This window comes from Caretta caretta, chromosome 6 (assembly GCF_965140235.1).
Source record: "Caretta caretta isolate rCarCar2 chromosome 6, rCarCar1.hap1, whole genome shotgun sequence".
NCBI classification, from domain to species: Eukaryota; Metazoa; Chordata; order Testudines; family Cheloniidae; genus Caretta; species Caretta caretta.
Genome location: NC_134211.1, coordinates 40,296,994 through 40,321,994, shown reverse-complemented (window position 1 = coordinate 40,321,994; position 25,001 = coordinate 40,296,994). Strand labels below are relative to the sequence as shown.

Here is a 25,001-nt window from a genome sequence, read left to right as displayed (position 1 = left end):
AAGCAGGTTGTTCTGACAATTTTTAAACCTTTTTCAAAAATGTTTTTAAACAGGAAATTCATCGAAACCATCCCTTTCCTGTGAAAAGTTTCTGTGTTGATGAAATGGCCTTTTCCTATGAAAAAATCTTTTACTAAAAAATTCACTCTAGCTCTAGCCACAATCTGTGTACGCCCATCACTCACAGGCATACCTGATTTGCCTGCAGGACAGATTTTCAAGTCCAGAGACAGAGACTTAGCCATGACTTGCACTATCAATACAAAGAGGGTCAGGAAAAAGTAAATTTTAAAATATTTTTTTCTAATGGGCACCAAGTAAAATATTATACTAAAAAGCAGCAACACAGAGTATCTAAAAACCCTGTCCTAATACTATCTAAGATACTAACGGGGAAGCAGACAAGACACTGTGTAGCTCCATCTTGCTGCAACACATAGTGATGACTACAGCTGCTCTGCCCTTTATGCCCTTGGGAAGGGGGCATGAGAGCATGCAGGGGGCATGCTCAGCTACGAAATACACTGCTGGCTAAAAGATTCCAGGCTTGCATTCATAGGGCATATACATTTATAGTGGGATCTGTATGGACAAGTTCTCAGAGAAGAACTAGTGATTTGAGGTTCTTCAATAATTGGAGTGCACAATCTGGGGCACTTTAAAGAGGCCTGATTGCTAGAGAGTGCTGAGAACTCCACCTCTGAAACTGCTCCATGTACCAAGTTAAGCATCCAAACAATGATCCTAAAATCACTAACAGTGTCTTTTGAAATTTTACGTCTCAGCAACGAATATATTGTTTACATTAACATTAAATTATTCTCAGTGTTCATATTAAAAGTGCTCACTGCATTTGACACTGACTATGTTTGAGACTTAACAGCTCTGAATAAGACCACTTCTCATATGTGCAAACATAATAAGGCACATTATCTTCTGAATTATGTTAGCTCTGGAGTTAGCTACAGGATGAAAGGCCCATGTCATCTCCGCAATGAACCACACAAAGTAAACATATTTCCCCCACATCAGCTAGAGTCACAGCATTAGCAGTGTTTTGTGATTGATTATCAGGGGAGTGTTGCTGAGAAATGGATTTGTATCTCAGCTTTTTATCACTGTAACTTGCAAAAAGCAAGTTCCTTATTTACAGACCTTAGCTGTATTAAATGATATTATTAGGTACTACTTCTGTTTAAGTGACACAAGGGCTTAGCATATTGGTGGCTTATGATGTACAAGCTGTTTTACTCCGATGATTTCCCTTTCACTTTTTCAGTTTCTAAATAAGAGCTGCAGTAAACAGAACATATGGTACAAAAGAAATTAAAGCAAAGGTAAATGACATTAAAACAAAGGCAAAAACAACAATAGGATATTCAGGATTTGAATTATAATCCTGGATTACATATTAGAGTTTTACAAAAAGGAATTAGAAAACTTAAATCATAATTAGTTAGTGTTTTGTTATAACTTTAAAAAAAAGAAGTATTCAAAATTTTAATTGTTAACAAGCCATTTTCATACTAACTCTCAAGATTTAGATTTTGTAATTTAACTGAACTAAATAAGATTGTTTGTTTTATAATGCATTTAAATATCAGATGAGTCACCTCAAATCAGCTCAATTTTTATACTTTACAAGTCAAACCACATTTTCTCATGATAAAGTAGCAAACAATCTGTACAAGAAAGTGTTTACTGAAATAATCTACTATAATAAAATATATTTATTTCTCTATGTATTTGTTAACATTTCCCTCTACTAATAAATGAAAGACAATTACCAAACTACTATTCACATTATGTCGCACTGATAAGAAAAACTGCATGTTACTAATTTCTCTAAGAGCTTATGCTTCCCTTTTATGAGTTCTCTGAATACAGGAAGTTCATTTTCCTTTTTTATGCAAATAGGCAGAGGTTTATGCACCTGATTTAACCTATCCCTTGAAGCAAGTATGCCATTAAGACCCTGGTGTAAGAAAGCACTTAAACACACACTTAACTTTAAACACATGCTGAAGCCCCGTTGAAGTCAATGAGACTTAGGCTATGTCTATACTATGCAGCTTTTAGCGACAGGGCTGTTGGGGAGGCTACCCCGGCCCCTCCCCTGCTGTCCCCTCTCCCCCACCGCCTCAGCTGCCAGTCCTGCCACTCTGAGCGGCATGGTAAAGGTGTGGGGAGCAGGGGGGAGAGGGTGTTGGATAAGGGGCAGGGACTCCCGGGGGGGACGGTCAGGGGACGGGGGGGTGGGGTGTTGGTAGGCATGGGAGACCCAGGGAGGCTGTCAGGGGGTGGGGGTGTGTGGATAGGGGTCAGGGCAGTCAAGGGACAGGGAGCGGGGGGGGGAGGGGTTGGATGGGTCGGGAGTTCTGAGGTGGGCAGTCAGTGGGTGGGGAGGGGGCCAAGCTGTTTGGGGAAGCACAGCCTTTCCTTCCTAGCCTTCCTAAAACTCCATACAGTTTTGCAATCCCAATGTGGCCCTCGGGCCAAAAAGTTTGCCCACCCCTGGTCTAGCCACTGTTTGTCAGCTCTCCTGCCGACAAAAAGCTTCCACCCCCAATGAGCGGTGTTAGCATTGTCGGCAGGAGAGCGCTCCTGCCGACAAAGAGCTGTTCACACAGAGCTTGTTGGCAAAACTTGTCTTTCTGGGGGTGGGGGTTTTTTAACACCTCTGAAAGACAAAAGTTTTGTCATTCAGTTGCCAGTGTAGACATAGCCCCAATTACATGCTTATGTGCTTTGAAGAATCAGGGCCTAAATCATAACCATCAACTGCATTCTAGATTTAGGACCCAATCCCACAAGCACTTACACAGGAATAAGTACAGCACACAGTAAATCCTCCTAGTGTAGATGAACCTGATATGGGCAATAAAGTGCTTTTGCTGGTGTAGTGGCAGGAGGCGGGGTCGGAGTCATCCACTGATTGGAGCACTGCTCATCCGAAGGCCACAGTCTCTGGCCTGCTGCACAATCGCATAGCGTGTGGTAAAAGTGTGGATGGAGGATCATGTTGCTGCTCTGCAGATTTCCTTAGTAGGGATCTGTGCCAGGAACGCTGTTGATAAAGCCTGTGCCCTGGTGGAGTGCGCCGTGATCGGGGGTGTGGGAACCCCCGCCAGGTTGTTGCACTCACGGATGTGGGATGTGATCCATGACTAAATGCATTGTGATGACACGTTGGCCTTTCATTCTGTCTGCCACCATCACGAATAGCTGGACTGATTTTCTGAATGGCTTCGTTCTCTCGATGTAGAGAGCTAGAGCCCTGCAGAAATCTAGTGAGTGAAATCTCTGCTCCCTGCTGCTAGAATGCGGCTTAGGGTAGAACACCGGGAGAAAGATGTCCTGGTTGATGTGAAACTGCGATACCACCTTCGGGAGGAAGGCAGGATGAGGTCTGAGATGCACTTTATCCTTATAGAACATGGTATAAGGGGACTCTGAGGTTGGCGCCCTGAGTTCAGACACCCTCCTGGCCAAGGTTATCACCACCAGGACCGCCACCTTGTAAGAGAGGTAGAGCAGGGAGCACAAACACATCAGCAAGGGCTCAAAAGGTGGTCCATGCATCTAGAAAGGACCAGGTTGAGGTCCCAGATTGGGACAGGCTGACAGACGTTAGGGTATAGCCTGTTGAGTCTTTTTAAGAACTGGGTGACCAGAGGTTAGCAAACACAGAGCAGCCCTCCTCACCCAGGTGAAAGGCCGAGATGGCGGCTAAGTGCACCCTTATTGACTATAACGAAAGCCCCTGCTGCTTCAGATGTAGGAAGTAGTCCAGAATAAGAGGCACTGATGGTAGTGTCGGGGATGAATGGCGCTGCGCCAACCAAATTGAAAAATCTCTTCCACTTAGCAAGGTATGTGGCTCTTGTAGAGAGTTTTCTGCTGCCAAAGAGGACCTGTCTAAACTAGTCTGAACAGGAAAGCTCCACTGGGTTCAATCATGGAGCGTCCATGCCATGAGAAGTGACGCGAGGTTTGGATGTTGAAGATGACCATGATCTCGTGTCAGAAGGTCCAGGAAGAGCGGCAGGGTGATCATGGCTTCCACGGACATGTCTAGGAGAGATGTGTACCAGTGCTGATGAGGCCAGGCTGGTGCTATCAATATGACCTGAGCTCGTTCCCTTCAGATCTTGAGGAGTACCTTGTGAATGAGCGGTATGGGCAGAAAGGCGTACAGAACACAACCCCCCCAATGGAGGAGGAACGCATCTGCACTGGAGCCCAGACTGTGATTTTGGAAGGAGCAGAACTGCTGGCACTTCCTGTTGTATCTCATGGTGAATAGGTCTATCTGGGGAAAGCCCCACCTCTGGAAGATTGAAATTGCGACGTCCGGGCGAAGGGACCACTCGTGGCTGTGAAACAACCTGCTGAGGTGGTCCGCCAGCTCATTCTGTACCCCGGGGAGATACAACGCTTGCAGGTGTATTAGATGTTCTACTCAGAAGTCCCACAGCATGAGGGCTTCCTGGCACAGAGAAGAGGAGTGTGCACCCCCGTTTGTTGATATAGAACATTGCTGTGGTGTTGTCCATCATGACAGATAAACATTATCCCATTAAGTATGCCCGGAAGGTCTGGCATGCCAGGCACACCACTCTCAGCTCTCTGACGTTGATGTGGAGAGCCAGATCAGCCTGAGATCAGAGACACTGAGTCCTGCGGTCTCCTAGATGTGCTCCCTAGCCCAAGTCTGATGCGGACATCATTAGCAACAGAGATGGCTGCATACTGGTGAAGGGGATCCTTGAGCATACTTCCTGAGGGTCGAGCCACCACAGAAGGGAGTCAAGGACCAGGCGAGGCAGGGTCACTATCCTGTCCAAGCTGTCCCTGGCAGGGCGGTACACTGACATGAGCCATGACTGAAGAGGTCGAAGCCTGAACCTGGCATTCTGCACCACATAGGTACAGGCAGCCATGTGTCTGAGAAGCGTCAGGCAGTTTCTTGATGTGGTGGTGGGAAACAGTCTGAGGCCTCGAATGATATTGGTCAGGACCTGAAAACTCGCTTGCTGCAGGTATGCCCTGGCCTGGGCCAAGTCCAATATTGCCTATATAAATTCTATCCTCTGGATGGGGGACAGAGTCAATTTTGCTTTGTTTAGAAGGAGACCCAGGTTGTTGAAGGTGGCTCTGATGAATCTGACCTGAGCTTCCACTTGGGTCTTGGAGCAGCCCTTGATCAGCCAGTCATCGAGATAAGGAAACACCTGTACCCGGTGCCTGCGCAGAAATGCAGCAACAACTGCCATGCACTTGGTGAAAACATGAGGCACTGCTGACAGGCCGAATGGGGGGACTGTAAATTGGTAGTGGGTGTTGTTCATCACAAACCTGAGGTACTTCCTGTGGGGCTGGGTGATCGCGATATGAAAGTATGTGTCCTTCGAGTCAAGGGTGGCATACCAGTCTGCTGGATCCAATGAGGGAATGATGGAGGCCAGAGAGACCATGCGGAACTTGAGTTTCTTCACAAATTTGTTGAGTTCTCACAGGTCCAGGATGGGCCTAAGGCCGCCTTTGGCTTTCGGTATTAGGAAATAAAAGCCCTTGCCCTAGTGCTCCTGAGGAACCTTCTCCACTGCCCCTAAAGATAGGGGCGACTGCACCTCCTGTATAAGGAACTACTTGTAAGAAGGGTCCCTGAAGAGGCAAAGGGGGTGAAAGGGCGGAAGAGCACAGAATTGGATGGAGTATCCAACATCCGTGTGGAGCATCCATCGGTCCAAGGTGATATGGGACCATGCATAGTACAAAGGAGATAGTCGGGATGAGAAGGTAAGGTGGGATGGATCCATTGTCAGGTGTGGTACACCATCCTCGACCGTGCCTTCAAAAGGCCAGCGTGGCCCCTGAATCGGCTTGGGTTGTCCCGAGTCCTGGCCAGAGGGTTGGCGCAGCCTTCTCCTTCCATTCCAATTCCTCCTTCTGGACCCGTCTTGGTGGTTCTGTTGACCAAACTACTGCTGGGACTGCGGGCGGAAATGTCACGGCTGTGTTCAAGGAGTATAGTGGCCCAGGGACCTGAGGGTAGCTCTGGAATTTTTAAGATTGTTTAGTCCATCTTCTCTGAGAAGAGAGTCTCACCCACAAAGGTCAGGTCTTGGATGGTTTGCTGTACCTCATAGGGGAGGCCAGAAACCTGGAGCCATGAGCCCCTTCTCCTGGCCACTCCAGTAGCCATAACTAGGTGCCGATTCTGCCCAGTCAAGTGCTGCCTCAAGGGACGCTCTGGAGATCAGTCTTTGTTCCTCAACGAAAGGCGAAAATTCGGTGCGAGAGTCTGAGGGAGCAACTCCGTAAATTTAGCCATCACCAAGCAGGCACTGTAGGAGCACCTGCTAATGATGGTCTGTTGGTTGGATATTTGGAGTTGCAGTCCCCCTGTGGAGTAAATCTTTCGCCCGAAAAAGGTCGAATTTTTGGGCATCCCTATTCTTGGGCGAAGGGCCTTGAAATCCTTGCCTCTCACGCTGGTTAGTGGCATCCACCACTAGGGAATCAGGCTTAGGGTGGGAACAGAGGTGTTCATAGCCCCTGGAGGGCACAAAATACCAGTGCTCATTGTGCTTGGCTGTAGGTGGCTGCGAGGCAGGGGTCTGCCAAAGGGTAATGGTCATATCCGTGATTGTCTTTATCAGTGGTAAGGCGGTACAGGCAGGGCTGGAGGGAGCCAGGATGTCCACCATAGGGTCCACATCATCCACAACTTCCTCTGCCTTAATGCCCAGATGCCCAGCGCAGCAGCTATTGCAACACCCTGGAGTCTTCCAGAGCTGGGGCTACTGAAGTGCGAGCTAGGGCCTCATCTGGTGCGGAGGAGGAGACCACCAGGGGAGGTGGTTGTTCCCTACCATCCCAACCTGAGGGATCTCTTGACCCCATGGGAACTGCGGTAAGTTGGCCTGGTCCCAGTGCTGACAGGGACGGGTGTCGGTGCCGATGCCAGGCCCCACACCAGTGCCGGTGCCTGGTGCAGCATGTGCGCTGGGGTTCCTGTAGGTGCCGTTGCAGCCAGAGCCAATGATGGAGGCGGTGTTGGTGTTGGTGTCGAGGGTGCATTGTGCGTCGTAGCCACAATCTGGGCCGCTGATGCCTCTGGTGCCAAAGTGGTCAATGTCGATGCCACAGTCAGTGCCAGTGTTAATGACCGAGGCACTGGCTCCGGAGCCAATCGTGGCGGAATGAACGTTGCAGATGCCACTGATGCTTCACCCAAGCAGAACCCCTGTCTCCGACCCTGGGCTTGATGGAAAGCCCACAAAGTCCAAAAGGGCCACTGCGGTGGATTTAGCCATTGAGGGGCCCACTGCATTGGGTGTGACCGCATATGGTGCCTTGAGGAGGATCTTCTGCTCCTGCTATAGTCGGAGCAGTATGAGCCTGACTCTGACTCCGAGTAGGAGGACCAGGGTGGCGCTGCTCTTTTCGAGGTAGAGCGTCGAGAAGCAGGGAACCAACTGCGCTCTCTGGATGGCAGTACTGGAGAAGAAGGGTGCCAAGGCGATGGGGATTGGTGTGCCATCATCGCCGACTTTCCCTTTGACTGCACTGGGTGCTGGGATGGAACCTACGGTGCCAAGACGCTCTCCTGTCTTGGCGGCAAGAACAGAGCCGTGAGCCTCTTTAGGTCCTGCACCACCCCAGAGACTTCTGAGGTGGATGGGAATTGTAGATGCTCCCATGGGTGTGGTGAGTGAGACGGGCCCGGACTCGACTGCCTCACTTGGGCAGGAGTCAACGTGGCCTGACTGAGGTGCCACTGATGGCTGGTCCCTGGGTCTTGCCGAGGGAGATCAGCCTCTCTGACCTTTTTTCCTTCTGTGCTGGCAACTGGGACCGGTGCTGAAGGCTGGAATGTTCCCGAGAGGCTCCATGATGGTGCCGAGCTTCCTTGTCAACATCTTTCTTCAGCACCAGATCCTTCAAAGATGGAACGGAGCACTTCGTGCCTAAGACAACGTGCTGGGAGCAGGATCCCCAGCGCCTGGGTCCGACTGAGGTAGGAGAGCTGCCTCCATAAGGAGAATTTTGAGACTCTGCTCCCTTTACTGAACGGTTCTTGGTCGGAATTCCTGACAGATCTTGCAGAGGTCTTTCTGGTGACCCTCACCCAGGCACTGTAAGCAGGAGGTGTGAGGGTCACTTTTTGGCATGCGCTTTGAGCAAATCTGGCAAGTCAAAGCCCGGGGATAGTGGCGTGCCCCGGTAACAAATGTGGGGGGAAATGGGGAGGAACCCCCAATAACTGAAACTTATAAAGAACTACTACACTATACTAACTACTGGAAACTGACTATGTACAGCATATAAAGCACTGCTAATCCACTTGCCGAAGCAAGAGAAGAGGAAGGGGAAGTTCCAGCTACTGTCACTGGTGGTAAGAAGGAACTGAGGGGGTGTAGGGTTGGCAGGGCTCTATATTGGGCGCCATGAAGGCACGACTCCAGCGGGTGCCCAGGCCGACCCTACGGTTGCTAGGGAAAAATCTTCCAGCTACTAAAAAAAGGAGTATTTGTGGTAGCTTAGAGACTAACAAATTTATTTGAGCATAAGCTTTCGTGAGCTACAGCTGACTAAGGTGCCACAAGTCCTCCTTTTCTTTTTGCAGATACAGACTAACACGGCTGCTACTCTGAAACCTTCCAGCTACTGTGCACGTGCGCACGCAGACACCTGACTGGAATTGACATGAACAGGCACTCAAAGAATATATATACCCACATTCTAAAAAAAAGTTTTTTGTTGAGGTGTATCCTGGTGTCAAAGCCAGCCAGCTCAGAAACATATTTGTGATCAGTATGTTTTCAGAAAGAAATGCCCCTGTAAATCTGTTTTTTTTTCACGATAAGAGGCAAAGTACAACCTTAGATAGTTCACCCTTTAGAAATGGAATTTTAAAAATCATTTTACTAAAACATTCTCGTATCAGTAAACTAAATGGAAAAAAATTAATACAATAATAAAGCTAAGTGTTTTAGAGCATGTAAAAGTCAGGAAATCTAGAAGCTAGGAGTCCTACAGCAATACTAAAGATCTTATTTGATTCTGTATTGAATTTGAGACTGAGGGGCAACATTCAGTGACAGTGTGCTTCAGAGGGTATTGCAATTATATCTATAATTAAAGAATGTCAAGTCAAATATAACATTATGACTTCAGTGCAATGATCAAGCCGGAGAAACTAGACTGTGAGGGGGAAAATCTCTTATTCAAATACAAATATAACATAGAAAAATACTGGCTAAGCAAATAACTGTCTAAAATTTTATTGTCAAATTCTCAGTGAGAAAGTTTTCTAATGTTAAATAAATCACTGTTTACACATGATGATGGGTGGACTTTTAGAGTACTGGAGCAAATGGCTCTAGTGTTCATACCAATAACTGAATTTTTATTTTTGCTTTTCAGTGTAAGTCCAGAAATAGATTATGAATATGGATTATTCTACACAGAAATAAATGTTTCCACTTACACTATAAAACATTTTTGCAATTGTAAAGCCTTTTTGATACTTTGAGTCTCTGAAGATATCCCAGAATGCCACCATTCTGTGACATCATAGAATCATAGAATCATAGAATATAAGGGTTGGAAGGGACCCCAGAAGGTCATCTAGTCCAACCCCCTGCTCGAAGCAGGACCAATTCCCAGTTAAATCATCCCAGCCAGGGCTTTGTCAAGCCTGACCTTAAAAACCTCTAAGGAAGGAGATTCTACCACCTCCCTAGGTAACGCATTCCAGTGTTTCACCACCCTCTTAGTGAAAAAGTTTTTCCTAATATCCAATCTAAACCTCCCCCACTGCAGCTTGAGACCATTACTCCTCGTTCTGTCATCTGCTACCATTGAGAACAGTCTAGAGCCATCCTCTTTGGAACCCCCTTTCAGGTAGTTGAAAGCAGCTATCAAATCCCCCCTCATTCTTCTCTTCTGCAGGGTAAACAATCCCAGCTCCCTCAGCCTCTCCTCATAACTCATGTGTTCCAGACCCCTAATCATTTTTGTTGCCCTTCGCTGGACTCTCTCCAATTTATCCACATCCTTCTTGAAGTGTGGGGCCCAAAACTGGACACAGTACTCCAGATGAGGCCTCACCAATGTCGAATAGAGGGGAACGATCACGTCCCTCGATCTGCTCGCTATGCCCCTACTTATACATCCCAAAATGCCATTGGCCTTCTTGGCAACAAGGGCACACTGCTGACTCATATCCAGCTTCTCATCCACTGTCACCCCTAGGTCCTTTTCCGCAGAACTGCTGCCTAGCCATTCGGTCCCTAGTCTGTAGCTGTGCATTGGGTTCTTCCGTCCTAAGTGCAGGACCCTGCACTTATCCTTATTGAACCTCATCAGATTTCTTTTGGCCCAATCCTCCAATTTGTCTAGGTCCTTCTGTATCCTATCCCTCCCCTCCAGCATATCTACCACTCCTCCCAGTTTAGTATCATCCGCAAATTTGCTGAGAGTGCAATCCACACCATCCTCCAGATCATTTATGAAGATATTGAACAAAACCGGCCCCAGGACCGACCCTTGGGGCACTCCACTTGATACCGGCTGCCAACTAGACATGGAGCCATTGATCACCACCCGTTGAGCCCGACAATCTAGCCAGCTTTCTACCCACCTTATAGTGCATTCTTCCAGCCCATACTTCCTTAACTTGCTGACAAGAATACTGTGGGAGACCGTGTCAAAAGCTTTGCTAAAGTCAAGAAACAATACATCCACTGCTTTCCCTTCATCCACAGAACCAGTAATCTCATCATAAAAGGCGATTAGATTAGTCAGGCATGACCTTCCCTTGGTGAATCCATGCTGGCTGTTCCTGATCACTTTCCTCTCATGCAAGTGCTTCAGGATTGATTCTTTGAGGACCTGCTCCATGATTTTTCCAGGGACTGAGGTGAGGCTGACTGGCCTGTAGTTCCCAGGATCCTCCTTCTTCCCTTTTTTAAAGATTGGCACTACATTAGCCTTTTTCCAGTCATCCGGGACTTCCCCGGTTCGCCACGAGTTTTCAAAGATAATGGCCAATGGCTCTGCAATCACAGCCGCCAGTTCCTTCAGCACTCTCGGATGCAACTCGTCCGGCCCCATGGACTTGTGCACGTCCAGCTTTTCTAAATAGTCCCTAACCACCTCTATCTCCACAGAGGGCTGGCCATCTCTTCCCATTTTGCGATGCCCAGCGCAGCAGTCTGGGAGCTGACCTTGTTAGTGAAAACAGAGGCAAAAAAAGCATTGAGTACATTAGCTTTTTCCACATCCTCTGTCACTAGGTTGCCTCCCTCATTCAGTAAGGGGCCCACACTTTCCTTGGCTTTCTTCTTGTTGCCAACATACCTGAAGAAACCCTTCTTGTTACTCTTGACATCTCTGGCTAGCTGCAGCTCTAGGTGCGATTTGGCCCTCCTGATATCATTCCTACATGCCCGAGCAATATTTTTATACTCTTCCCTGGTCATATGTCCAACCTTCCACTTCTTGTAAGCCTCTTTTTTATGTTTAAGATCCGCTAGGATTTCACCATTAAGCCAAGCTGGTCGCCTGCCATATTTACTATTCTTTCGACTCATCGGGATGGTTTGTCCCTGTAACCTCAACAGGGATTCCTTGAAATACAGCCAGCTCTCCTGGACTCCTTTCCCCTTCAAGTTAGTCCCCCAGGGGATCCTGGCCATCCGTTCCCTGAGGGAGTCGAAGTCTGCTTTCCTGAAGTCCAGGGTTCGTATCCTGCTGCTTACCTTTCTTCCCTGCGTCAGGATCCTGAACTCAACCAACTCATGGTCAGATATCAGATATCATCTGTTACAGTGAGACTTCTACTAGTTGATGTCATAATGCTGACATTCTGGAATGTCTTCAGAGAACCAAGAAGTAGAAACAGGGAGAGAAGGATTTCATCGTGGGGCAATTCAAAGCATATTTGTGGACTTTCACTCAGTTTTCATTTCATTTGTCAGAAAATGGCCTCTCTCGTTTGTAAAAATTTTAAATTAGCTACATATTTAATAAAGATTAATATGTCATGACTCAATTTCACTGCATCGTAAGTGTTGATATTCTTTACTACTATGCATTTGTCCAAATATCTGAAATTTTGTGAATAGTCTATTTCCTGCCAGACTCAATTTATAGCTAAAAAGTAACTTCTAAATCTTAAATTCAGTAATTTAAGAAAATGCCTAGGAAAAGAGAAAAGGCCATTACTATAAAAAAAAATATGAATGCTGATTTGAGATCACTAACACCACAAGTACTCTGGTGGATGGGATGGGAACGGGAGGTGTAGGAGCCTAGCAATTCATAATATGGACATGGCTTGAGAGTCTTGCAAACGAGAATGAAATTTTTTGTTTTAGTCAACTTGATTTATGATACATTTTTGATGGAACTTGTATTAAAGAAGGTAAAATACTTGTTTGCAATGCTTGAACATGCCAAAGGGGAAATGAACAAGAAAGGAAAATAGACTATTTCAAACTATAGATTCGCTCTTCTGATGAGGTGCGATCTTGTGATCAGCAGCTATCTTCCTCTCTTTTCTTCCCTCCATTTCTGAAAGAAGCACTGTTTTGAAACTGATAACAGTGCCTAATAATAAATGATCCCATTCCCCCCTCCCCATTTATACACAGAAGTGAATTCAAGAACAAATTTAGGGAGGGTAGTAGAACTAGATTTGAGAACACACTTAGGTTTTAGGTCCCAGGTATAGTGGTACTGATGAGCACAGAGATCACAAGCTTAGAATCTGTAAGATATTCCAACAGTAACTTCTGGCTGATGCCAGCTGAACACCATTTCTATTGAAATGGATAGGAGGAAATTTCTTTTTGGCTCACAGGGTCAGCAGCCTCCTAGACGCAACTGTGATAAATATGCTGCACAGATTCTACTGGTATCAGACTAGTGTCTCTACTAACTGAGTAAGCTTACTATAACATCTAGCCATTAGTTGGTGGACACCAGAATCCAAGAAAGGGAGGGGGGAAGAGACTAATTTGCTCAATCCTTAGTATTTCTTGCTTCGCAAGTCACTCAATGTGTCATGACTCCCCCCCACGAACAGGCTTACAAACAGTTTAGCCAAAAAGAAGGTTAAGTGTTGCAAAGCCTGCCCCCATAAAAGGAGAAAAAGCAGTACATTTTAATAAAAATAAAAACACCATCACATTGGACTATTTATTGTGAATTATTAAAATACTGTAAGGTTATATTAAAATTTTCTTGTGAAATGAATTTGGCAGTCTAACAAATACAACATATATTCAACATGATTAATAGTCTTTGCTCATTAAAGAGTTTATGAGTGAATGTACTGATTGTATATTCAATCATAGCCTAATACAATATATACTACATACGCACATAGCCTAATACAACAAACTGAGAGGTACCAAAGTATAGTACACTTACCAGGATAAATTTTAAAAGACTGAATATATTAATGTATAATATGTAACATAAAAAAGTATTAGGTAAACTATTAACTACTTTTGAGATCTATCTTCAGTGGCAGTTGAGTTTCCTAATCACATCACAGGATCAAGTCCTTAGTCTCAGAAAACATTGTTCACTAATAATTTATGGGATAAACGAGAATGGTGTCTTACCTGTGAATTTTCTTTATAAAAACATCAGAGAGACAGTCTTTTCAGTGAGTGTTCCGGTCTCCATAGGAACTGAAGGCAGACCAAATCTTTGCTCTGAGTCCAAGCTTTGGACTGCCCTCCAAGAAGACTATTCCAGAATGATAGTATTTTTCAGCTATGGACACTAGTGAGATAAAAGTTTTAAAGTGCTATTCAACTCAAATTATTTACAGCCGAGCCTTGCAATGAAGTTTAAGGATTTCCTAGGAGAACATGCTAGTCGGGAAATGGTGTAAGCAAGAGGGAACATTTCTTGCCCTTCTGCTTCCTGTTGCTGTCTCAGACAGAGGGTTAAGACAAAGTGCTTCCTCAGAAAACTAAATGGAAAAAAAAATTAGTAGTTTTGCAACGAAACTCCTTGAAGCCAATGAGAAACCAGTGTGAAATTTAGTCAAAGTTATTTTCAAATACTGAGAAAAGCTCTGCTATAAAAGAGAGTCCTTGAGTCTGCCATCTGTACATTTGGAGGCAGAAAATTCTGTAAAGTTCTTCCAGAAAGGCAGTTCCAAGCAAAGAACAGAATAAAGATCTGGTCTCCCTCCAGTTGCTATAGATATGGAGGACCACCACTCAAATTACGCTGGAATGCTCAGGAACAACGTTCCAGCCCTTTTTGGAGGAGCTGGAATAGCATTCCAGTACTTCTGAGCCTGCTCCTCACTCCAGAAGGAGAAAGAAACAGCCACCTCTCCTTCTGAAGTGGGCCTGGAAGTGGAAGAGGTGGATGAGGCAGAAATAACATCTCTTCATGCTGCCTCTTCCAACTCTTCCACTTCTGGGCCCACTCTGGAAGGAGAGGTGGCAGCTCAGTAACCTGCAGCTGAGACCCAGGTTGAGGGAGTCCCCCTCGGTCCCACCAGGGTTCCACCAAGGTTACCGAGCCGCCATCTCTCCTTTCACAGTGGGGAGCTGGGCCTGGCAGTTCTAGCATTTCATTTTTTAGGACTCAAGAACCATTGTGAAGACTGTCTGACATACAGCGAACAAGAATGCACATTAAGAATCAAATTTCATAAGAAAAGTCAGCTACACATTGTCAAGAATTATCAGTATTTAAATATGAAGTAGCAGCTTCTACTTTAATAATGTTGACTGCATATTAAGTAATCCTGGATATGATTTACAAAATAGGAAGTTATACTTACGTAACTGTGACTCTTACGGAAATCTGAAGGACTGCTTATACAGACTTTGTCTCCTTCCAAGCCAATTACTCTTTTACAGATATTTGATTTTGGGTCATTTGGGCTTTTTGCAATTACAATATCACCTCTGGGGGAACAAATTGTAAAGAAATGTCAATATAGAACACTCTTTGGATGAATATATATACAACTAATAATTAATAGTCATTGAATTGAAAAAAATATGTATTTCTTATTGAGAACCACTGCCTATAATCTCCATTTTTTTCCCATGACAACTCAGCTAAAAGGACCAATTATTCTATATATGTTTTAAAAAGCACATTTGAAGAAATTCAAAGTATACTACTTGAACAACAACAAAAATACAGCTGATCGTCATCTGACGATGCCCTGAACAAGTAAAAGCCATTTACATCAGTATGTTTGCTGCCTACTATACACAGATCAGCCTCAAGTTTCTTGTATACACCAACCTTCTTCAAATCCTCTGCAAAACCCTCTTCTTTCAGGAAACCTTACAATGTCTATTTCCAAGAGTCTGTTATCCCCTACATTACTTCTGTTTACCCTATTGTCCCTTAGTTGCATGCATTAGATTGTAAACTACAATAGTCAGAGCAAGGGCCTTGTTTTTTATGTGGCTGATGACCACTATGTACATATGCATGCTCCATAAAATAATAAGGTGGCATAGGGACAATATAATAAATGGTACTTTCATCATTTCTGGTGAGAATCTCTCCCCTAACTTCCTGCCTGGAATACTAGCAGCAATAACAATACTAGCAGCTCACCATATAGGACAAGATAAATGAAAAATAGGAAGTCTTATTCAGTGTGATGTTCGTCTGAGAAACATGGTTGGAAGGACACAAGGGATTTTCAATCTTTTGGCCAAAATTCCAAAAGTGACATGCACTACGTCCCAGGAGAACTCTGAGTGAAGTAATCTTGTATCGTGTGACTAAAAGCAAAACTTTTAATCTGTCTTCCCTTCTAGAGATAAAGTGAAATGAGACTGGCACTTACAAAAAACAATTAAAAGAAGATGAAAACAGGAAAAAAGACAAGAGACCGTGAGTTGCCAGAGGGAATACACTGGAAAGGCAATGGACAGAGCGATAATCATTATCATGACAAACTTTAGAAAACTAAACAAAGCAACATACTTCTGAATGCAATAAAAATGGCGGCTAAGATTCTCCGAAAAGACAATGTCAGAATTTTGAATTGTTGGTTCCATTGAAGGTCCAGAACACTGTAAATTTAAACAAAAATTACTATTTGAAAAATATTTTAACTTGTATAATACTTAAGAGATTATTTGCAAATAAGTCACCAAAAAGCTATAATTTGGGGGAAAACAATAGACTAGATCCTTAGCTGTAGCCAAGGAGTACAAGACACATTTGAAAAGGGAATGTATAAAGGTTCCCTTTGAGCTCCCACAACTTAAGTGTTATGGAAATATCAACACATTGTGCATCAGTCTACTCTGATCTCCAACAAGATCGCTCTATGCTGCACCAGCTGCCAACAATCCCAAAAGGCCCTTACAGCAGCCAAGGATCATCAGGAAGTTGTGGGGAGGATCTGCAGGGTCCTCTCGCCTGGCTCCTTTCCTCAGCCATTATGAGGGGGAGTGGCAAAGAAGTTGTGACAGTAGCTCTACACCATCATCAACTACCACCAATTTCTGGGGTGCCAGGTTTACTAGATTTAGTGCTGGTAGAGCTAAGAACAGGATTGGGAAAAAATGCTTTTTTAAAGAGCTATTTGTGGTCCCAGCTTTCTGCAAGGTGCTCAATGCCTTTAACTGAAGAAATGAAGCATGATGTTAAACTGCTGATAATATTAAAACTTTCCACTATTATAATAAAGTTCTGATTAAATGCATTATCCTTATTAGCATGAAAATGTAAATTACCACAACAATTCCTCCAAGGTACTCAAAGGCACAGTGTGCTATGCAGCCATATTGAATGGTATACCCCAGAAGTCGAAAGGTTTTTCCCATGACATCTCGAAGCATAGCACAGAGTTACTGTTGTGCAGCTGGCCCTAAAGTATATTAATAAAAGATACATAATTAGTCAATACACTTTAAAAAAAAAAGTCACAGTTGCTCAATGTGTTCGGTTTTTAAAACGGCAGTCATATGTAATATTTCAGATTAATGAGAAGGAGCAAATTATTAGAAATAATGGAAATATTAACTCACTGAGATGAACAGCACTTGTGGTTTCGAATAGTGTGCTGTTTGAACTATAATCCCAACAGTGTGTGGCTAATACACAGCTCTCTGACTATTTCACTGGATGAAGAAAGTACAGTTGACTGACATGCCCAGCATGTAACTGAAATGGTTTGGATGAGAACTAGTGGGCAGCTGAAATAAGGGAAAGTGGTTTAGGCATGGGGAAATAATAGCAGGAAATGGCAGAAAATGTCTTCTCCCTGGGCTGGGGGCTTTTGTTACACAAGTTTGCAGCTGGGCTTTCTTGCTGGATGTCCAGATATCACTGGTCAAAAGTATATTTTCTATCTGTACTTAAATGGAAGGTTGTGATCATTCCTTTCAGATGTGGAACTTGGCACAGTTATTTTTTGCCTCTCACCTGGATACTAGACTACAGCAAAGCACTTCATTTGGGGCTACACCTGAAAACCACTTATAAACTTCAGCTGGTGCAGAAGTGGCAGCCCACAGAGAACATAATACCTGACCCAAGAGGCTGCCATGGTGCAATTCAAGGTGTTTGTTCTGATCTAAAAAGCCTGAATGATTTGAGTTCTGCATAAGCTAAAGACCAGCTCTCTCTTCACACACTACCCCAGCTAAAAGATTTGAGAATACAGTATTTCTTGTTTTATGTCTGGGATGGAATGGACTCACTGCCAAAGACTGCAGAGGAGAAGCACATAGAAGGGACATTTTCAGCTATCATTTTTCTGGGAAGGAGTTTGTTTTGTTCTATTCTGGTCCATTTTCTGAAGCTCCACTGAAACCTGGAAGGAAGATGGTGCCTCAGCAGAGATGAACCAGCTTCTTTCAGTGAGAACTGGGAAGCCTGCAAGTCAGGAGAGGAGGTGGTGGTACTGGTCATAAAAATCTCTGCTTCTGGATTCGCTGTCACTTGGATTACTAGCAGATGAGGACTCACCCAGTCATCCATACAGGTGGCATCCACCACATAGAATGAACTTAGGATATAAGAGAGTACCAATATATCAGAGAGAGGATATATGTATTCACTTTATTAAAATTAGTGGTGTGTTTAAGTGGCATTTTTCACAATCCAGCAAAGCATTTACGCACATGCTTAAATTCTTTGTTGGATCAGGACCTAACAGCTAACTTTTACTATAAAATGCTTATTTCTCAGCTAAAATGATCTTCATGTTGGCTACCATGAAATAGTTTCTACCACCTTACTGAAGGACATCTATGTCTTGTGTAACTTCTTAGGGCTCCATCCTACAAGGTGATGAGTACCTCTTGAGAAGCAATTGGTGCCCTCAGATCTGAAGTCAAAACAAGAGTTCGGAACTTTAGACTGTAAGGTCTTTGAAACAGGGAATGGGTCTGATTTTATGTTTTAAAAGCAGTCTGTAAGTTTATGATAGTATATTTACATAATACTTATGTGATTATTTTAATCAAATAAAGAGATTGTATCTTAACCACAGTTCTTTTTCAAGTGCTGGCATTACATTTTAGTTTTAATAAGAAACACTTCACAATCAAAGAGAGAATTGTTTTTGTTAGCAATGACAAACATTTATGGCCTAATTCACCACAGGAAACTGCAGTAATCAATCTGTCCTTTAAAGGTGACTTCAGTGGGTATACTGCACTGCAAAAAACCACCTGTGGCAGCAGGTTTCAGAGCCTGGGTCTATAGACTTGCACTAGAGCTTGGGCTCTGAAACCTGGCAAGGGGGACAGATCTCAGATCCTGAGCTCCAGTCCAAGTGGGAATGCCTACGCTGTTACTTGCAGTATCACAGTGCAAGCCCAAGTCTGTATACAGGCTCTAAGACTCACTGCCACAGTTTTGTTTTTGTTTTTTGCTGTGTACACACACCCAGAGGGACCATTCACATGAGTAAGGGTTTTCATGACTAGACCTAATATGAGGGAGAATGCATCAATCTGACTGGAAAAAAGCACCCCGCACTTGTTAACAAGGCTTTATTTAGACACCAGGAAAAATAAGAAAATTGTGGATATGAAAAAAAATTGAGAATCCTGAAGTTTTTGGGTGTGTCCTTATTTTTTGGTGCATTGTTCAATACAGTAATATCTAAATTCTCAGTTTTCCACAGAGCTCCTATTTAAGAAAATAAGAAAGCCTATACTGATCAACACCTTAAATTTCTATAATTCTAGTTTACCAAAATATAGACAACACTATATAAACAGACATTCTGCTGCTCTGTTGACCCAGCCTTGCAAGAAAATTCTAGTCAAACCAGGAGAGAAAGTGCCAACTTTTAAGCCTAATTAAAACTATTGAAATGTAATTATGGTAACATGTACATTTCTTTCCCACCCCCCTCTTTCCCACTCCCAAAATTATCAAGGAAACAGACTTTAAAATATTAAGATAATGCAGTGTGACGGTTCCACAGATAAAATTTATTTTAAAAACCAAAAAATAGAGGCTTCTATAGGAACGTTAACTCAACGAACCTCCACATTTTGGATGAAATCCTGGCCCTTTAAAGACAGTGGGAGTTTTACCATTGACTTCAGTCGGGCCAGGATTTCTCCCCCTCTGTTATACTGCATTAATGTAAAAAAAACCAAACCAAAATATTATGCTACATGTTTGATAAAATAAAGAAATAAAAAATATTATCTATCTGCATTCGGGCTTTGTTAACACTGATGTATAAATCTTCACTTCTGTATTTTATGACACAATTTTAAATGGGGAAACATAGGATTACATTAACATAGGGTTAAACACGGTGTATTTTATTTGAGCAAAACTCCCATCGAAATCAATGCGGTTTTTTTACTTGAATAAAGATAGAACTAAAATCTAGATTTGCTTTGTATTTAGTATTTACTTGTAAAGATAAATAAAAAGCAGAATAATGTCTATAAAAATATTTTTAATTTTTTTTCTTGTAGTTTCTTATTCCAAAAGCATTTGCTTAACACCTTTCATATCAAAGATCACCATCATGGTAAACTTAAATGAGCAATGATTTAGTATACTTAATATAGCGAGGTAACAAATTTCACAACAGTGAAACAGAATGTAATCAAAAAGATTTCAGTCATATGGTGAAATTACCAACAAAAACTTTGTCACAACTCGTGGCCAAGATAGTGTATAAAAGGGTAGAAATTCACTAACGTATAAAGGAATCAAATCATGAAAAACCTTGTCGATCATCTAGCAAAATCTTAACATCAATTATTTGCCCAATTTGGTGCATGCAATGTCTAGAACACAGTATTTACAGAAGACCTTCTGTAAACTGATACTTGAACCACTCCATTTTGAACTAATTGCAATTTCATTAAGAGTTATTCTGGAGACCCAGAAAAGTGACTCGGCCTTAATCAACCTAGAATATTTAAAAGTATGTACTAAAGCCTTGATTCCACAGAGAGAAAGGCTGTTAGCCTAGAAATGTTTTTAAGGTGATAAAAGGAAGACTGAGTGGTGGCAGATCGATTAGAGTCATATGACAAGTGTGAATTAATGGCCTCAACATTTCTAGCAAAAGTTGCAATAGCAATATTTATCTCCTACAGTAATTGCTAGAGAGGCTGCCTCAGCCAGAAGTCAACATAAAAGCCTAACAAAAATACCCTAGTGTTATTAGACTTCAGACTGATCTAATTCTGAAACATCATGTTAATATTTGATTATATTAATACAGCAGAAAGACTTCAGCTACTTGTGGATGGTCCACAAGAAAAAGGTAAATCCTAATTTTATAAATTAAAGAATTTTTGGTTGCACTACATTAAATATAAAAATATTTAACTTTAACACTGTGGGAAACAGAAGCACATAAGAGTGATAAGAGCAAAAGCAAGAGAGTGAAAAAAGAGCCACTGTGTTGTACCCCCTTCCTGACTGATAAATGGTGTAGAATTTATTTTCAAACGGAACTGGTAGAGAAAGACTTCTCATTAAGAAAACATGGGTCTCTTGGAGAGAAACACAAAGTTCTACTGTGGGGCTACTGGCTGGGACAGCAACTTCCAATAATTAAAAATCACAAGTGTCACTTCCCTGATCTGAGAAGAAACTTGTTTTTATTTCACCAAGCTATTACATACTTGATAGTGTACCATACCAAACACATGCAGTAAATTTATTCTCAAAGCTTGTAAAGAACATACCTACTAAACTCCATCATCCCCTGGATACCTCAATTGACCAGCAACACTCTGAAGTTTTCAAGGAAATAAAGAATCTGGTAAAATGGTGATTGCTCTACCTACTGCGGCAACAGCCATTATAAAATTGCCCCCTAACCAAGGGAAATGTACAGCAAGCCAAGAGGTCTCAAGTCCTGTTCCCAATTGTTTTACTGACTGGCCTTAATAATTCTCTGCACTTCACAAGATTTAAGTGAAGTCTCACTCCACTACCCCAGGAAGTAGAGAGAGATTATTACTCCTATTTCACATACAGTGTAAGAGAGGAACAGTAAATTATAGTGAAATATTCAGGACATCGGATATTCGTTATAAAGACGCGGAAATCACTTGACTGCTATAAGTATTTAAGATAATTAATGTCACAACAGTGGTAACATAGTTCAGACATAGTTATACATAGTTGTTTTTTTTTACAATTAATGGGATAATTTCATACAGTTCCCTTCACTATTTTATTGAGTAATATATTAAAGAATAACAAAATAATTAAAATCCCAAAACAAAGTTTTCAGTTTAAACAGTAAGCCTTCAATGAAATCTTATTTCGATGGTACATGACACATTTACGGCATAATCCAATCAACTACAAAAACTCATGGTTCATTAACTTCTTTAAAATAAACCTGGCACTAATACTACTATTGTTGTGCTCTTGCACATTAGTAAGATCATGTAATGTACATTTCCCTGGAAAAAATGATTCATCAGCACACTTAAATAGCATTTTATTAATTATAAAAAGATTAATATCTTAGCATCTTCAGGTGCCATATTAGTCAATACATTGTCTTGACAGCAGGCAACTACAGCAGATGTAAACATAAAAGCAATATTCATGATTAAAACCAAAATTTAAACATTCAAGAAGAGACCCATTGACAGCTTAATGCATTTGCCGTATAAACATTCTGATCACACAAATATTAGCATACAATACTGTTAATATTTTATGACTAATTCCAGATATTGCTATGTACTTATTGCAGAACTCTGACTCTTAGTTTTTAAGCTGAAAAAAGGAGGTTGATGGAAAAAGTTACACATCCACATTAAATTGTATTCTACACGATAAATATTTTATAAGAACAGCATAGTTTATATTCTGCAACAAAGAAAACAAAATGCAATTACTAATATCGTCTGCTCATTTTTCTTACATATTCTATGTCTTTGTCACCTGACTTTTTTGTTTATAAAATGAATCACAGCTAGCAGGACAGAAATCACTTTGAGCTTCATGAATGACATCCAAGAGATGGGAAAGGATTAGTTCTCAGTTGCTGCCAGTTATAGCACCAGGTGGCTTTTTCTGCAGTGAAGGTGTTACCGATAATCCCATTACATTGGTACTAAATCTTGCAGACATCAAAATTATCACCAAGGTTCCTTTTCATCCCATCCTTTCCAAATGACTGGAAGTCGCTTCACCTGAAAGAAGTCAAATCCACATGCAGCTGCTGTTTTAGCAGCCAGCGGACTCCCTGAGAATGCCAATTGTGATCCAATTTCGCTGTGCTGGTGGCCCCCTATTCCCTGTCCAATAATACATCTGTTAAAAAATCCTACAGCTACAAATCAAGTTTAATCCTACCAGGACCTCATGTTGGTCTTGTCTTCCAAAAAGGCAGCAGGTTCTGCTGTCTATCTCTGCTAGTGTCTGGGGAATACCCTTTAAATCCCAACCCTACTTAGAAGAATAAGCTAAGGATCACAAAACATGACCTCAAAAACCCTGATATGACTATATTCTGACCCAGAGGCATTCATTCTAGGTGAAGATTAGAACTTTGCATAATAAGATTACACAGCAAGTGAATGATATCAAGGGACTATCCATATGCAGCCGCCTGGTTTTCTATAGACAGCCTGTGCTCTGCAATATGCAGTACAGACGAAACAGAGCTTGGTCTTTCTAGCTGAAATAAAATAGATTCACATAAATTAGCTGGCCATTTCCAGATTCCTAAATCCCCTATTACATCTTTTATTGACAGCTCCTGTGAGGATAGCACAAATGATATTCCCTTTTTATTCTTTGCTTCTGTAACAGTCACATTCTAAGTGAAAAGTACATAGATTATGTCTAGAAATTAACATCTTGTTTGCTGTAATCTTGGATTACAATTGCTTATGTACATAATAAAATTAGGAAATCAATAGACATATTTATCATCTCCCTATAACCACTGGCATTATGTAAAACGAATGTTTAACATTTTGTGCCAATACTTTAAAGGCAGAAAGCACATAAAGAAGCAGCCAATAAAATACAGTTAAATTAAATATAATTTCCCTAAAACAGGCTTTATGGATTACAGTAAAAATGTTTGATCATATTTTTATGATTAAAAAAAATCTATATATCTCCTTCTATTGTAAATGAATCATATACTACCTATAGACTGAGATAAATTATCAATTTTTCCTGACTACAGAGAATACTACCCACCTTTCTTCTCAGGGTTTGTCTACACTACAGTGGCACAACTGCAACACTGCAGCTATGCTGCTGTAGCTCTTGTAGTGTAGATACTTACTCCAGCAATGAGTGTTTTTCTGTTGCTGTAGTAAATCCACTCCCTAGAGCTAGGTCAACAGTATCTACAACAGGGCTTAGGTCAGCTTAACTACATCTCTAAGGGTGTGAATTATTCACAGAGGGATGTAGCTAGGTTGACTTTAGGTATGTAGGCCAGGTATCATAGTGTAACATCACAACTCACATCAGTGATTTTTCACAAAAATTACGCTAGACTTTTTTTTAAATCAAGGTACATTAATGAAAACAGAAGGAAAATTGAACTGTCTATTAATTACATTCAGGTCAAGTGTTTATCCACATTCTGGCTATCATTTTAATTTGTGTAAATACTTTTTTTCATACTCCGGCTCCTTTAGGAGATCCTAATGTTACATGATCTAGAAGAGCTGGGAAAACTGAAAAGTAGTGCATCATATTTAATGGGAAAATATGTCCTATATAAAATATGGATACTTTTTAAAAAAAACTTATCACTCATCAAGTTAAAGAGAATACCTAGAATACCTTGTTACATAGAAGAGCTGTACTGTTTAGTTACTCCTTCCAAGAATAAAAGAGATAAATAGATTTTTCTCCTGATACACTGATTTCTTTAGTAAGCAAGACTACGAAATAATGAGCAGGCAGACCTCTCTCACAGAAGAGCCCACTAGAGGAAACGAAGGGAAGGAAAACTGATATTCTCTTCATTAAGTTTTCAACAGGTCTTTCCACTGAGATGGGGGACAGGGTTTGACTCTACTGTACTCAAATCCAGACTCATACAGGTTTCAGCCCCCAAAACTTGCAGATCTTGGAGGATTTGCTGTCTGTTCCTCTTTATCAACTCTTTCACCCTTCCTTGCAGCACAACTCCATCTTCAGGTGACTTCAAGAAGTCTAATACTGCAAGCCCTTACTCATTTAAAGCAATCCTTTGGAGTAGATGGAACTACTCATATGAGTAAGGACTACTGGCTCACATGAGAATGGATCTGATCTTACAAACTTGCATCATCATATTAAGATTTCAGTATTTGGAACAATTCTCATTGGCTGCCTTCTAGGGGTAAAATAGGATCCCCAAACAACCCTACTCCACCACATACAGCACTGCACTAATGACTATGTATATTCCGGAGCTTGTGTCTTCCTCCATAACACTATATATTGGACTTTGTTGAAGATAAGGTATTCACTTGATTGACCAGAGGTCTGATCATTCATGGCAA

General features: G+C 42.0%; 2 protein-coding genes across 3 annotated transcripts in view; one reads left to right on the top strand and one right to left on the bottom strand.

Annotated features, from left to right (window-relative positions):
* IMMP1L (inner mitochondrial membrane peptidase subunit 1) overlaps nucleotides 1–16,894 on the bottom strand; it is a 34,721-nt gene extending 17,827 nt beyond the window's left edge. The window contains exons 1-3 of the mRNA XM_048854606.1: nucleotides 16,761–16,894; nucleotides 16,003–16,091; nucleotides 14,831–14,957 (exon numbers count right to left, since the gene is read on the bottom strand). Coding sequence (XP_048710563.1) covers nucleotides 14,831–14,957; nucleotides 16,003–16,091; nucleotides 16,761–16,865 — 321 coding nt within the window. The 5' untranslated portion in view covers nucleotides 16,866–16,894. The remainder of the gene's footprint in view (nucleotides 1–14,830; nucleotides 14,958–16,002; nucleotides 16,092–16,760) is intronic.
* Nucleotides 1–25,001, top strand: part of DNAJC24 (DnaJ heat shock protein family (Hsp40) member C24) — a 169,404-nt gene that overhangs the window by 140,586 nt on the left and 3,817 nt on the right. The window contains exon 6 of one of the 2 annotated variants that reach the window (XR_007357265.2): nucleotides 15,834–18,517. The exons of the other annotated variant lie outside the window; for it this stretch is intronic. The gene's annotated coding sequence lies outside the window, so the exon portion shown is untranslated. Of the gene's footprint in view, nucleotides 1–15,833; nucleotides 18,518–25,001 lie in introns of those variants that run through there. 2 annotated transcript variants of the gene reach the window in all.